At 42.4% G+C, this 12,503-nt stretch overlaps 1 protein-coding gene across 7 annotated transcripts in view; it reads left to right on the top strand.

Annotated features, from left to right (window-relative positions):
* The window catches only part of LOC121612329 (neuron navigator 1-like), a 69,319-nt gene that overhangs the window by 37,394 nt on the left and 19,422 nt on the right, over positions 1-12,503 (top strand). For all 7 annotated transcript variants that reach the window (XM_041945151.1, XM_041945150.1, XM_041945149.1 and 4 more), the window contains 2 exons: positions 7,993-8,131; positions 11,347-11,650. In XM_041945151.1, the coding sequence (XP_041801085.1) occupies positions 7,993-8,131; positions 11,347-11,650 (443 nt within the window). The remainder of the gene's footprint in view (positions 1-7,992; positions 8,132-11,346; positions 11,651-12,503) is intronic.

The following is a 12,503-nucleotide window of genomic DNA, read 5'->3' as shown; positions in this document are numbered from 1 at the left end:
ACTTGTCCTGCATAGGGAATTCTTTCATGGCCCTATATGGTGCTGCAGAGATGGATAATCCTACACAGAAGCTTCTTCAAAAATCAATGTAACCTACATAATGTTTTAAATGCTCATCCAGCCAGGGAGAATATTTTGATCATCTCAGCCTCTCCTATTTCTACTCTCCATTGATCGGAAAATTTTCTGCTATTTGCTTGTGTGTGTGTGTTTGTGTGTGTGTGTGTGTGTGTGTGTGTGTGTGTGTGTGTTTCCTGGTGATAAGCTGCTGAAGTGGTCCAGGGACCCATGTTGTTAGCCATCTGTGCACATAAACCACATTCACCCTCTCTTTTGATCTTACCAGGTAAATGCCCATCCACACATAGTGGATTGTGCACACAGTCAGCATGATATTTTTTTTCATAACATTTCTGAGGCTTAAATCAACTCTACAGTATTTTTTTTTAACTCTATCTCCCAAATGGTCGGTGCAGCCATGGCCATGTTAGAGAGAAGAACACTGACAATGGGTGTGTCTGGCTGCTCTCTTCTGCACATCAGTCGTTTGGTTTTATATGTGTGTGTGTGTGTGTGGAATTGTGTTTACACCACTGTCACTGTGGGAATTTGTGAAAAAACAGTCATCCAAGTTGGTTTACATCCTGTTTTATGCATCCAGACTGAAACCAGTAGAGGATGTTAAAACAGACAGCGAGTCACAATGTTTCTGTTAAGTTTCTTGTTTTCTATTTATGGTTGGCTTCTTAGTTCTTCTTTTTGTTTGAGCTTTTGTTTGCCAGACCTTCTGGATATAATAGATGATAAGTTCCTGCATCCTCACTCCTGCGGTAAGGCGAGTCTGTTTCGGTTGTTTGTTTTTTATAGACTGATGTATAGCTGCATAGATGTGTCCTCTCTGTGTCCCTTACCCATGACCGAGAGGCCAAATCACCTGCTGTTCTCTTCCTCTTCAAACTGATCTGAGATCTGTCTGCAAATACTGAATTGCATAGAGACAGCACAGACAATGCATCTCACCCTATTGTAATATTTAGCACCAATCAAATCTCACATATTTAATCTTTAGAGAATCTAATGACTTCAGCAGCCCTTTCGTGCGTGCCCCCTCCGGTTCCTGAGCTGACTGCCCAGTGCCAGTCTGGCACGGCCCTACTTTCCATTTGCCTGAAAAGGCATCACTACAACCGGGAACCCGTCTGATTTAGCCATTTTGGGTTCTGCCATGTGACACTGTGGATTTTAATAGGAATGGAAAGTTCCCGTCCACTGTAGGACTGCAGAAACACTTTCCATGCTTTTACACAAGTGGAAGAGATTGTGTCCAAATATCACCCTGAAAAAAATCTGTTTAACCCCATGAGGGTAAAAAGAGTTCAACCCCTTTATTCACATCACCATTTGTACTGTTATCATTCACTCAATTTAGATCCTTTTGTGCATTATTGTATCATTGCATCCTACAAACTCTGTCTCTTCTGCCAGCTAGCACCTTACAACTGTCTTCCATATTCTCATCTTATTTGCTCCAATATGGTCCAGCAGTCGTAACAGTTTCCTGCCAGCTCCTGATTGGCCAGATGCATTAGCATTGCCGCTAGCTTAAAGGTGTCCTGTGGAGTTTTCTGGTAAACAACAAAACATTGTGTGTACATTCTGGATTACTCACCAAAACACCTGGTGTGTATCCTTGAGGTCTAACAAACGTGCCAAGTATATTTCTCTCCTCCTAAAACATTTGCAGACCCGAGTAGAATATTTTAAATCCAGCATGCCATGTTATAGTGTATCTTTACCCACTACTGTGACCTGCTGATCAATGGAATAGCATGAGACCATTAGTAAGAGGCCCGTATGTCCTCAAGCACAAAATAAAAAAACAAAAAACAAAATCTAAGACTCCACAAAGAATCTTGAAGCTGACATAACTAAACATTCATAATCATCGATTGCTGCTCTAGTTGAAGATTCTGACTTTGTCGCAAAGTGATGCATAATTGCATAACAAAGTTGATAATGACATTTTGCTCCTCCCAGACATTGATTTGGTGTTTAATGGCAGACTTTGCATAAGTGCACTAGCATTCTCTGTAATGTGCAGTGACTATTGATCAGGTTTATTTATTTTTATTATTAATCCTGTCTGTAGACAGTTAGTCTGTCTCCTTCCACAATCACTACCCATCTTCCATGCAGCAAAGTCAGAAATGACTTCACTGGTTCTAAAAGTTTAATTTTACTTGCCCCATCGCAGGAGAGCTTAAGCATCACATTCCTCCACATGGCCTCCATGCAGTTTTAACAAATGTTTGTTTAGATGGTACAGCTTATCAACCAATGCTGTTAAAGCTGCTCCCTGAGTCTGGTAAGACTCCAACTCCCAGCAAGCACTGCTCCTACAGACCATAGGCAAAGCTGCTTTGTCTCTGCAGTGGTTTTTTCTTCCTTGTGGATATAGTGTATTTCTTTCACTTTCCCTCTCTTATCCCTCAACCACAGAGAGGTCAGGAAGAGGAGAGGAGAGGAGACAGAGGGAGGGCAGGGCTCTCATAATGAACAGCAAAAAAAAGACCATTCACGTTGAGATCAGAGCAATTAGCTCCATAGTCTGAGTAGTGGAAGAACACAGAAGCCTGTTAATAAAAGCAGACTATTAAGCTCAGTGGCAGCTATTCAACCATTCTCTCGATAGTTTGTGAGGCTCAGTGTTTGTGTGGGTGTGCCGGTCCTCTGCAGACTACGAGGAACAAAGACATCATGTCTCTGTGAAAGGAGGATGTTGTTTATATAGACCACCATGACCTTCATAAGCCCGAAAAATTAAAATGAAATATTCAAGCCATCTGAAATATTCCACATTCTTGCATGAAACATTCTCATTTTCTGACAGATGACGAATTACAAGTTTGCACTGGACTCATTGTGGCTTTTCTATTCAGAGTAGCAGTTATATTTTCATGAGTGAAGGCAGAGTAGGAAACCAGTTGTGTGCAGCTGGCTCGGGATGACAGAATACAGTGTGTCCATGTGGCATATCCTCGGCTCAGCTGGATGCTGAATTTTGCACATGGTGCGCAGAAAAAAAATCGGTCAGGTGGAGGTGAAGAATGAGTTTAATCAAGCGCATGTCAGATTAATTGACATTAATGGCAGCCTAAATCGAATCAACATTGATATTCATTTTGCTCATGAAATTACAGTCATAGGGTACAATTTTTCAATGTCCTGATCCTTTCAACCACCAGCTGTGTCCTTTAGCTTGAAATCAAGTCTTAAATTTTGATAGACCAATGAAATTAACATCCATAAGCATCCATTAGATTCTCAGATCAGGCTGGCATTATGTTGCTTTTAAGAGAAAGATATGCTGTACGTTTGAATACAAGTGTGACATTGAAGTGGCTTGACTAAAATGGTGCTTTGCAGTAAGACACAAGCTAATGCATGAAAGGGGTGATGTAGATGAATTGGGTGCTAATATTATCCCTCAGTCTCTGCAGCTGCTGCTAAAGAACGAAAAAGACGAGGCGGAGAGATTATAACACGAGATTTCATAAGCTGCTGTTAAAGGAAGGAAGGATGGTGAGGTAGAGGAGGCAAGTTGGTGGAAGTTTTGAGGGAGAGTTGAGAGCCTATCCTCTTGAGAGAGTGCATCATGTCCTAAGATGTTGAGGAGGTTTTCTATGTGCCATCAACAGCACTTCTCTCTCCACTATAGCTCTCTCTTCTCATGCTTGTCATTTCAGTTCTTTCTTCACGCCGCACACGCCACTTCACCCTCTTCTCTTGAGTATCCTCATGTTTCATCGCCCTCTTTTCAAGCTCAGACTTCCTTTTATCTCACCCAGTGGGAGTTGATGGAGGACTATAGGATGGAAAGAAGAGCTGGATGACACGACAGTGGATCTGGTGCAGCCATATATTCGCAGATACTGATTGAGGACATCAGGTTTTGGCTTTGGAATAAGAAAGTTTCTTTTTCAGCCCAAAACCTTTGGACTGACTTGTACAGACAGTGTTTTACAAAAAAAGGCACTGGCATGAAGCTTAAAGCCCTCAGCAGATAATTTCTAAGATCTTTTGGAACTAAAGATTTCCTCCTCACAGAGCTGAGAAGCTTTCGTCATTGAAGTCTGATTGAACATGATTTCTGCAGATCAGAGCTGAAGGCAGTCTAACTTATTGCCAAGACAGTCACACTGAAATTCACACACACACACACACGCAGATAGACGGACTGTGACTGACTGTTTCTTATGTTCCTCTTGGCGCCCACATTGTCCCAACATCTCAATTACTTTCTGAATCTCTGAGGCGTCTTCTTGTCTAATCGAAGCGGCCTTTGACTAAAGCTCATTTCATTTTTCAGACGAAACAATAAAACAATACAGAATTTCTTCTTGGTGATGAAAATGCTCTGCTTTCTTTTTCCCTCTCTGCTATCGAGACAATCTCCCTGATAAATCAGATGAAATCCTCTGCCTTATGTTATTCGCCAGTTTAGCTGGTGCCGGTGCCATCCGTGATGTTTGACCTCCGACCTCGTCTGTCTCGTCTCTGGGCTCCTGTTTTCACATCAGTCAGCTGAGTGACACCAAATCCAGCAGAGACTGTGTTTGTTCTGTTTCCTATCAGATCTGAATTATTCATCAGAGAGAGCATTATCATTCACAAAAGCACTGGTGGACACGCAGACAGCTGTGAAGTGAATAACAGGATATGAAGAGAAAGGTGTTGCTTCAGAGAGGAGCCGATGGTAAAACACAGCTGTGTCTCCCGAGAGGAAGTTTATCTCAATGAGGAATGAATGACACATGCGCTAGTATTGTATACAAATAGATCCAGTCTGGGTGAGTTCACAGTTTATTTGTTCCTCTGTGCATTTTTGTACAAGGGAGCACATAGAAATCTGGTGTAAAACAGGAATCCAAGATCAGCTTTTATGGAAAAGCAACTTCCTTCTTCGAAAGTTGTTAAATCTCTAATAGAGTTGTGAAACAAATTGTGAAATCATCCATCAGCTGATGAGATAATTCCACATGTTTTCATTGCAAAGATTTATACAATCAGTTTTCAAACTGCTTCATGAGCTCAAGATGTATTTTTTTCATATTGTAAACATTCATTTGAAATAAATTTACAAAATGCATCATAGGAAATGTGTCAAATCCTACCACCTAATTCTTGATAAAAGTCAAGTTTTGAAGGGGTTTCGCACTGAGACAGAAAGTGGAGGCCGACTCGCTGGGCCCGGTCTTTAATTTGCCCTTAATCCTGCTTCGGCATATAGACGAGACAGCATGACAGCCACTTCAGACGTAAAATCTCGTCTGCTCTTTTTTTGTGTCTATGTATCCACAGGCGAGACAGGAAGGGCTTTCCCTTTACCCCTCTCCCCACCGTCAGTTCCCCCAGGGTGCAGCGTGACCCATACAGGCACCCAACCGGAAGGCCCACACCGCTCTCTCTCCCTCCATCCTCCCCTGTGACACAGTATACATGACCTCATTATGCAAGCCCCACCCTCTCATCTTGCTTTACAGTATAGCAAGATATCGGTCTAACCTATTGACCCTAATAAGAGAAAAACCCCAAACCCCCCCGATTTAAACGTGACCTACTTACTATATATATAAGCACATGTGGATGTACACCGACATACCCAAACACATCTCTCAGATGAGCCCTTTTCTCCCCCCACTCTCCCCCCTTCTCATTCAAGTCATTGTGTTGAGTCAGATGACAGATTTGTTCCAGTTATGTCTTGGGGTTTATACGCCTTGATTGGTCATATTACTGTAGATATCGTATTCATATCTTTTATCAGCAGGCAGGAAGTGGTCAAACGTCAACCACCATTGATTTGATGACGGAGAAATCCAAACTCAATTGCTTGTTATATCACAAAGGGCACAAAAACAGAAACTTTACTAAAAGCCAGATTACAAAAGTAAGTCTTAAAAATTCCTCTCAAAAGCCCAAAGTGTATGAACAGCGCTGAGATTGAGTGAATTCCACAGCTGACCCCCCACATTTTGACTAAATTGTACGAATAGCTGGTAAATACATTTAAAGACTAAAAGAAGAAGCAATTCTAAGTGGCACAAGTACAAAAACTGGACCATTGTGATCGCTTCTTGTTCAGGTTAAGACTCTTTTGTATTCATAAATGTTCACCAGGGTTCCAGCATAGGCCTAACAGTAGTCTAAGATCGCTACGACAGTGGTGTGTATGAGTTTCTGGCTGTCAAATATCAGAAATTAATAAAGGTGGCGGAACTAGAAAGATAGTTTGAGGTCAAGTGGGAAGATAAAAGCAAGTACAGCACTGTAACATGAAATAGTTCCTGGAATGTACTTAACATCATGGATTTGAGTCAAATTTTTCCTTTAGTCGAATGTTTATTGATGTTATTATTTCAGATGTACAGAGGTTACCACTGTAGAAACACCCCCGACCTGTTTGTGTCAGGATTTTCAGAACAGTTGCTCTCTGGGAGAAGGGAAAACAGCAAAGCAGATGTGTGCCAAGCGGACAGACTTCACAGTCCTGGCACAGACTCCCCTCTTGCATACACTCGTGGGCGCATGCATCGGTGTATACGTTCCTCATTGCTATTTTTGTGTGTGTGGGCTGAGATGATGTCGAGAGCGCTTTGCGTTTGCCAAGTGTTTGCAGTGTGAAAGTTAGGTATATAGAGCAGGCAGCGTTAAATGAGGTCTGTGCCTATGAATAATTAATCAAAAGACACACAGAAAGACATGGAGCCAAGTAAGCCAGCCGCTGATGTAACTGAGCTGCGAGAGCATTGGTGGTTCATGCAGCGTGTAACCTTGAAGAAATATCCAGTCAACTGTCACAGATTGCTTTGTTTTTGTCAGGTATTCTCAGGTAAGAGAGCATGTGGTGGTGTGTGATACCTGATCGATCCTTGCAGGGAAACAGAATTAGCTCCTGTACGCCCTTGAAGTTGGAAAGAAATCAGTGCTTTGATGGACACTTTCAGAAAGGTGGATGCTTGATTGCGTTGGGGCTTAAACTCAGGTTTACCAGTTCAAGGAGACTCTACTCAATCACTTTGCCAAATTTGTGCACAGAAAGTGGGAGCAAAGCTCCACCATCTGTCTGGATTTAACCTAATTACTACAGTACAATAACTCCACAACTTCAACAGATACGCTGTTTTACAGCTGGTGAAACACACTTTTGCTCATGAATGACAGTAAACTTGTTATGTAGGACTTCACATCTCTCTCCTAACTACAAGCTGTGGTTCTTTAATTCAGTAGTTTTTGTGTCCCCACAACCCTATCAGGTCAACTCAAGTACTCCTTCATTGAAAACACCTGTCATGTCCCGACTGTGATCATTTGAACGGATTTAAACTGAATGTTACTGAACACTCTGACGTATGTAAGTGAATATTATTACCCAACATGTTTTCATAGTTGAACTGTCAGTGTTTTTGAGTTGGTTCAATCAAGTTTACATTTGTTCTGCGGATGACAGAAGCTAGATAGTTCAACCATTTATCCATTATTTTAGCTGACAATTTCAACTCTTCATCTGTAAGGTTTACAGCAACTTCCTATTGTAACCATTCATTCCTTACCTTTAGCTATCTATTTCACGCACTTATCTATTTATATAACCGACAAATGCAACTCTTTGTCTGTTACTTTTAGATATCTATTTAAGCTTTCTCTCAATACCTTTAGCTAACTATTTGAGTTGCATATTCATTACTTTTGGCTTCTATTTTAATAATTTATTACTTGGTGAGACCTGTTTAGACTTTTCTTCTTGTTCTTTTGACTAATTTTCCCACACTCTGACTCAACTCACTTAGTTGAGCTTCTTCACAATATTTCCATGTACACCCTGAAAACAGCACATGCACGCCCTGGATTACAGTTACTCCCTAGTTGGGAGTCACTGCTTTAACATATGAATGGTATCTGACGCATCTTGTTTGTCATCGTTTCCTTTAGTTGGGATGAGAGCAGTTCCATCAGCAGTGGTTTGAGTGACGGCTCCGACAACCTGAGCTCTGAAGAGTTCAACACGAGTCCCACCCTCAACTCCCTTCCTACCACTCCCATTGGCTCCCGCAGAAACTCAGCCATTGTGGTAAGTAACACGCACTTGAGTATTCACATAGAGACACACTCAGCCGTCTGATACAGATGGATTAGCAATGTGTGCTGGTTACAGTAGTATTGATTATGGTGTTAATGCAGTGAGCTGTTAATGAGGTGCTGAATGGTGTGCCATTCACACAACAGGCAGCAGGACACTGGCATCAGAGACAAAGCCTGATTAAGTATTCTACGCACACCCATAATATTTATCACATCTGCAGCAACTGATGTTTGCCGCAATACACACACTGCATGCTGGACAGCTGCATTGTTCCACAAGGGTGCCTTTTGGTCTTTTGTGGGGTGTACAGAACTGTGTTAAGAGCTGATCAGGTTTATTTTGGAGGTTTTAGAGAGAAATGTGTGAAAGTGATCAACCAGTGTCACCGCATATGACTGACAGGAGTTAGACACAACTGCCCTGAGTGATTATGTTTGTTCTTCACTATACATTGACTCACACTGATGTATGCTGTAGTCTTAGAAATGTGCCGTGGGGATGGGAGGATTTGAGACTTTTAGACCTCAGCGCTTCCAAAATCCTGTCTGCAGCTCTGCTTGAGGTTCTTTCAGATCCATCTGTAGCTGTATGGGTTCCAGACAGTGTGTGTACGTGTGTGTTCCTGGAGTGTCTGATGTAGGTCACACCTCTGCAATGTGGTTAATGTGACTGATGTAGTGGGATTTTAGAGACAGAGGCTGTGAGAGAGAAAGGAAATCCGTGTAACCATAGCAACCAAAGCACAGGGATGCTGAGAGTGCGGGTCTTTGTCTTCTTTTCCCTTATACTGAAGGACAGGTCTAGAACGTGGCCATCTGCGCACACACACACGTGCACACACACACACACACACAGGGCCATCTGCAGTCCTGCATCCGGGCCAGTGAGCCGCAAGAACCGGGGCGCCTCCCTCCACGCCTAGTTGCAGGAGTCATAGCAACCATTACCCCCCATGGCATCATTACCATAGCAACCAACCACCACATCATCATGCACCCCACATTTGCTAAGACACATGGCTCCCTGTTCTCTCCCCATTCTCAGCTGATGTTTTTCTTTATCTGTTTTCTCTTTGTGTCCTGAAGCCATTTCTTCTGCCTCTGTCTGTCTTTTTGCTCCTGCTAATTTTAATTTCCCCAAAAGCATCTCTGACTTTACATTCATTCTTCATCTCTCCCACATATTATATAATACACTCAACGAGGATATGATGGTGTACGTAGGTGGTACAAAAAACTAGATTTCCTCATTTCTACATTGAGGTGGACCATATTAATACACCTCTTTTCCCCACTACTTTTTTATGCATGTGTGTCTGCATGTCTGTCTGTGTGTTTTGTTGTTATCCATGTTTCACCACAGCTATCTGGCCAGATGTGTATCCCACCCGCCGCGTTTCAATAATCAGGGAATGTGTGTGAGGAAATGACAATGTTTTATCAACAAGGTCTGGTCAAACAGGACACACACACATATGCACACACACACTCACGCATACCACCTCCTCGTGTGATGTGAACCTGCCCATGGGGTCTATTGGTTTTAATAAAAAAAGGAATTCAGCATATGAGTCCTCATGAGAACCTCTGGGTGCAATGTCCTAGACTGGCACACACACACGCACACACATCTTCACCTTCACACACCTCCTGACGCATTGTGTAACTGTCGGTCTCCTGCAGGGGGGAAGAATAATCTGCCTCTGTGGAAACTAGTCATATCCACACTCATGCAGACTCTCATGAACACACACATACTTACACAGGGATTGTGTATTACGTGCATTCACCACATACACAAACACAGAAGACCTTGACTCACATTTCCTTTAGTTCAACATTTGACATTCTTCTTTATTGTATTATCTTTAGGCTGTATTGTCTATTTTCTCTGTGTAGGTCATTTTGTCTGATGTAATATTTTTGTATTAGTGTGCTGTGCATGTGTGTTGGGCAGTTTCTTCCCCTGCTGTCTCTTTTGAAGCCTTCAAACAAAGCATACGGAAGGATTTGGACTGGGGAGATGAGACATCAGTCAGTGTGTTTTTGGGTGTTGACAGGGTTAGACATGTTATTCTGCTCTGTCTGAGGCTCTGTCTGAATCCACACACCTCATCAAATGGTGTTTTTCAAACTCTGACCAATGATAAACTCAGAGTACTCATTTCAAGGGATGCACAAGGTTTTCGCATAAATGATCCACTGAATTGTTCCATTGGCTCATTCATCCCAGTGTCCCAAACTAACTCCTTAACATGGATTGTATTAAGGAATGCCAGGAAATGTAATTACACTGAGCCAAAGAGAAACAAGATTTTAAGTAAGAAAAGTTGTAATAGTATTGGGGTGGAGTCTTGAGGATTACATAAATGGAGTACATTTCTGAAAGTTGGATTTAACTGTATTTTATTGTAATCTTAGCGGGAATACACGAAAAGGCACTGCTTAGCTTTGTTATACTCTATGTGCCAGAGTCTTACTGTCCACCAAAATTGCAAGAAGTCATTTCACTTAAACATTTTGCTCGTGTAAAATAAAATACAAATGTATAGTCCCAACACATGGTCCACTTACTCGCTTTTTCCACCCCAGAGTTTTCATCCATATCACATGAAGTTCTTTCAGTTCTCACAGAGAGAGATCTGTCGACACACAACCCTAATAGCTGTTAGGGTTTCATCCATAGGGCTTTAAGAAAAACTAGACCATGGCTAGCGTAGCTCACCTATCACTCAGGTGTTCCTGTGGCTATTTCAAAGAAGCCGACAGATACTGGATATAAAGATCCATTGAAACCTGGAGTCTTCCTGAGTTTTTATCAAAGTGTCACTAATAATCTTCTTATGTTATAAGAAGATTCCAGCATGTGGAAGGCTTTCCATTTGACTAACTTCACAATTAAAGCCATATGCAGTTTTTATGTGAGATGAGAAACGTTCGGTTTCTCTCTCATTCTTTTGCAGCACTTTGTTACCACGATGCTTTGTGCTCAGTTTTTTTTTTCTGCTTTCTAAGCTGTCAAAATGTACTTCCAGTAAGTGGACTGACTTAGATTTAGGAAAACCATGCCTATAAAGCAAACAACCTACCAGATATATACAAATAATCACTGGATCCATGTTCTGTGAGTCAGATCTCTCACACTCACTTATTAAACATTTTGGCATGGTGTCTCTAATCAAGTGTCTGTCTTTCTCTTTATAGATGCGTACGGACGCAGAAAAGAGATCTCTGGTGGAGAGCGGTCTGTCCTGGGACACTGACGATTCCAAACCCAGCCGCAAGAGCCACGGCAGCGGCGTCTACGATACAGGAAGTCTCAAGTCTGAATCAGCCAATAAATGGAAAAAGACACGGACGCAGGGGGAGGGGCTGGAAGGAGGCAAGGGCGAACTGAAGAAACCTCAGACCCTGGGGCAGGGAAATATGTTGAAGAAGGGAAGAAACCCACCTGTGGGAGTCACCTCGCCGATCACACACACCTCTCAGAGCGGACTGAAAGTGGCAGGTGAGTGGAGAAACACACATTGACTTTGGTCACTTTTAGGGACATTACATAGACTTACATTATATTACTATAACAACCTAAGCTGTCCCCAGTAGTCTGAAATTTGTTCCTGAAAGTAGCCTATGTCAGAAACACACACACAGTGAGGTGTAATATATATAGGTACACATGAAAGGGTTACGTAACCTGAGCAGACTGACACATTTCTTTGGCTGTCTTTTAATATTCCCTTCTTTCTGGCAGTCTCACACCCACACACAGTCACAGACATACTCTCTGTCTTTGTCCCACACATTCATCCACAGCTGCAGCCCACCCTCCAGGCCGTTAGAAAGTGGTGCCATGTATCAAACGCCCATCACCACCCACTCCCTTCCTGCCAACCAACCACACACACACACACACGCACACACACACACACACACTTTTTTCACTTCCTTTTGGCCCAGCCTTTCCTATCCAAGCTTTATTTTGGTGCCGGACAGAGACAATTTATAGCACTTAAATAAAGGCCTTGTACCCAAAACAACTGGACCAATGACAGTGTGCATTTGTAATAGCGTCTGTGTGCGTGTGTGTCTGCATGTGAGTGTGTGAGTGCAGACACATCTAAGATTGTGCCAACCTTACAGAGTGTCACCCATCACACTTAACACACACACACACGCTCTCACTCACGCACAAAGAGCACAATAGTGGGGATTGTGCAGCTGCCTTTTAAGCACACCATCTGTGTGCTGTTTATGTAAGCACACACACACACGCACACAGACAACCAAAACAACAGGATATTAGTTGAAGTGTTGTGTGCCAGTCTCGATTGGCAGTGTCTGTATAAACAGTCCTCTTTCTG

Source organism: Chelmon rostratus, chromosome 10 (genome assembly GCF_017976325.1).
Source record: "Chelmon rostratus isolate fCheRos1 chromosome 10, fCheRos1.pri, whole genome shotgun sequence".
NCBI lineage: Eukaryota > Metazoa > Chordata > Actinopteri > Chaetodontiformes > Chaetodontidae > Chelmon > Chelmon rostratus.
This window is presented reverse-complemented; position numbering and strand designations above follow the sequence as displayed.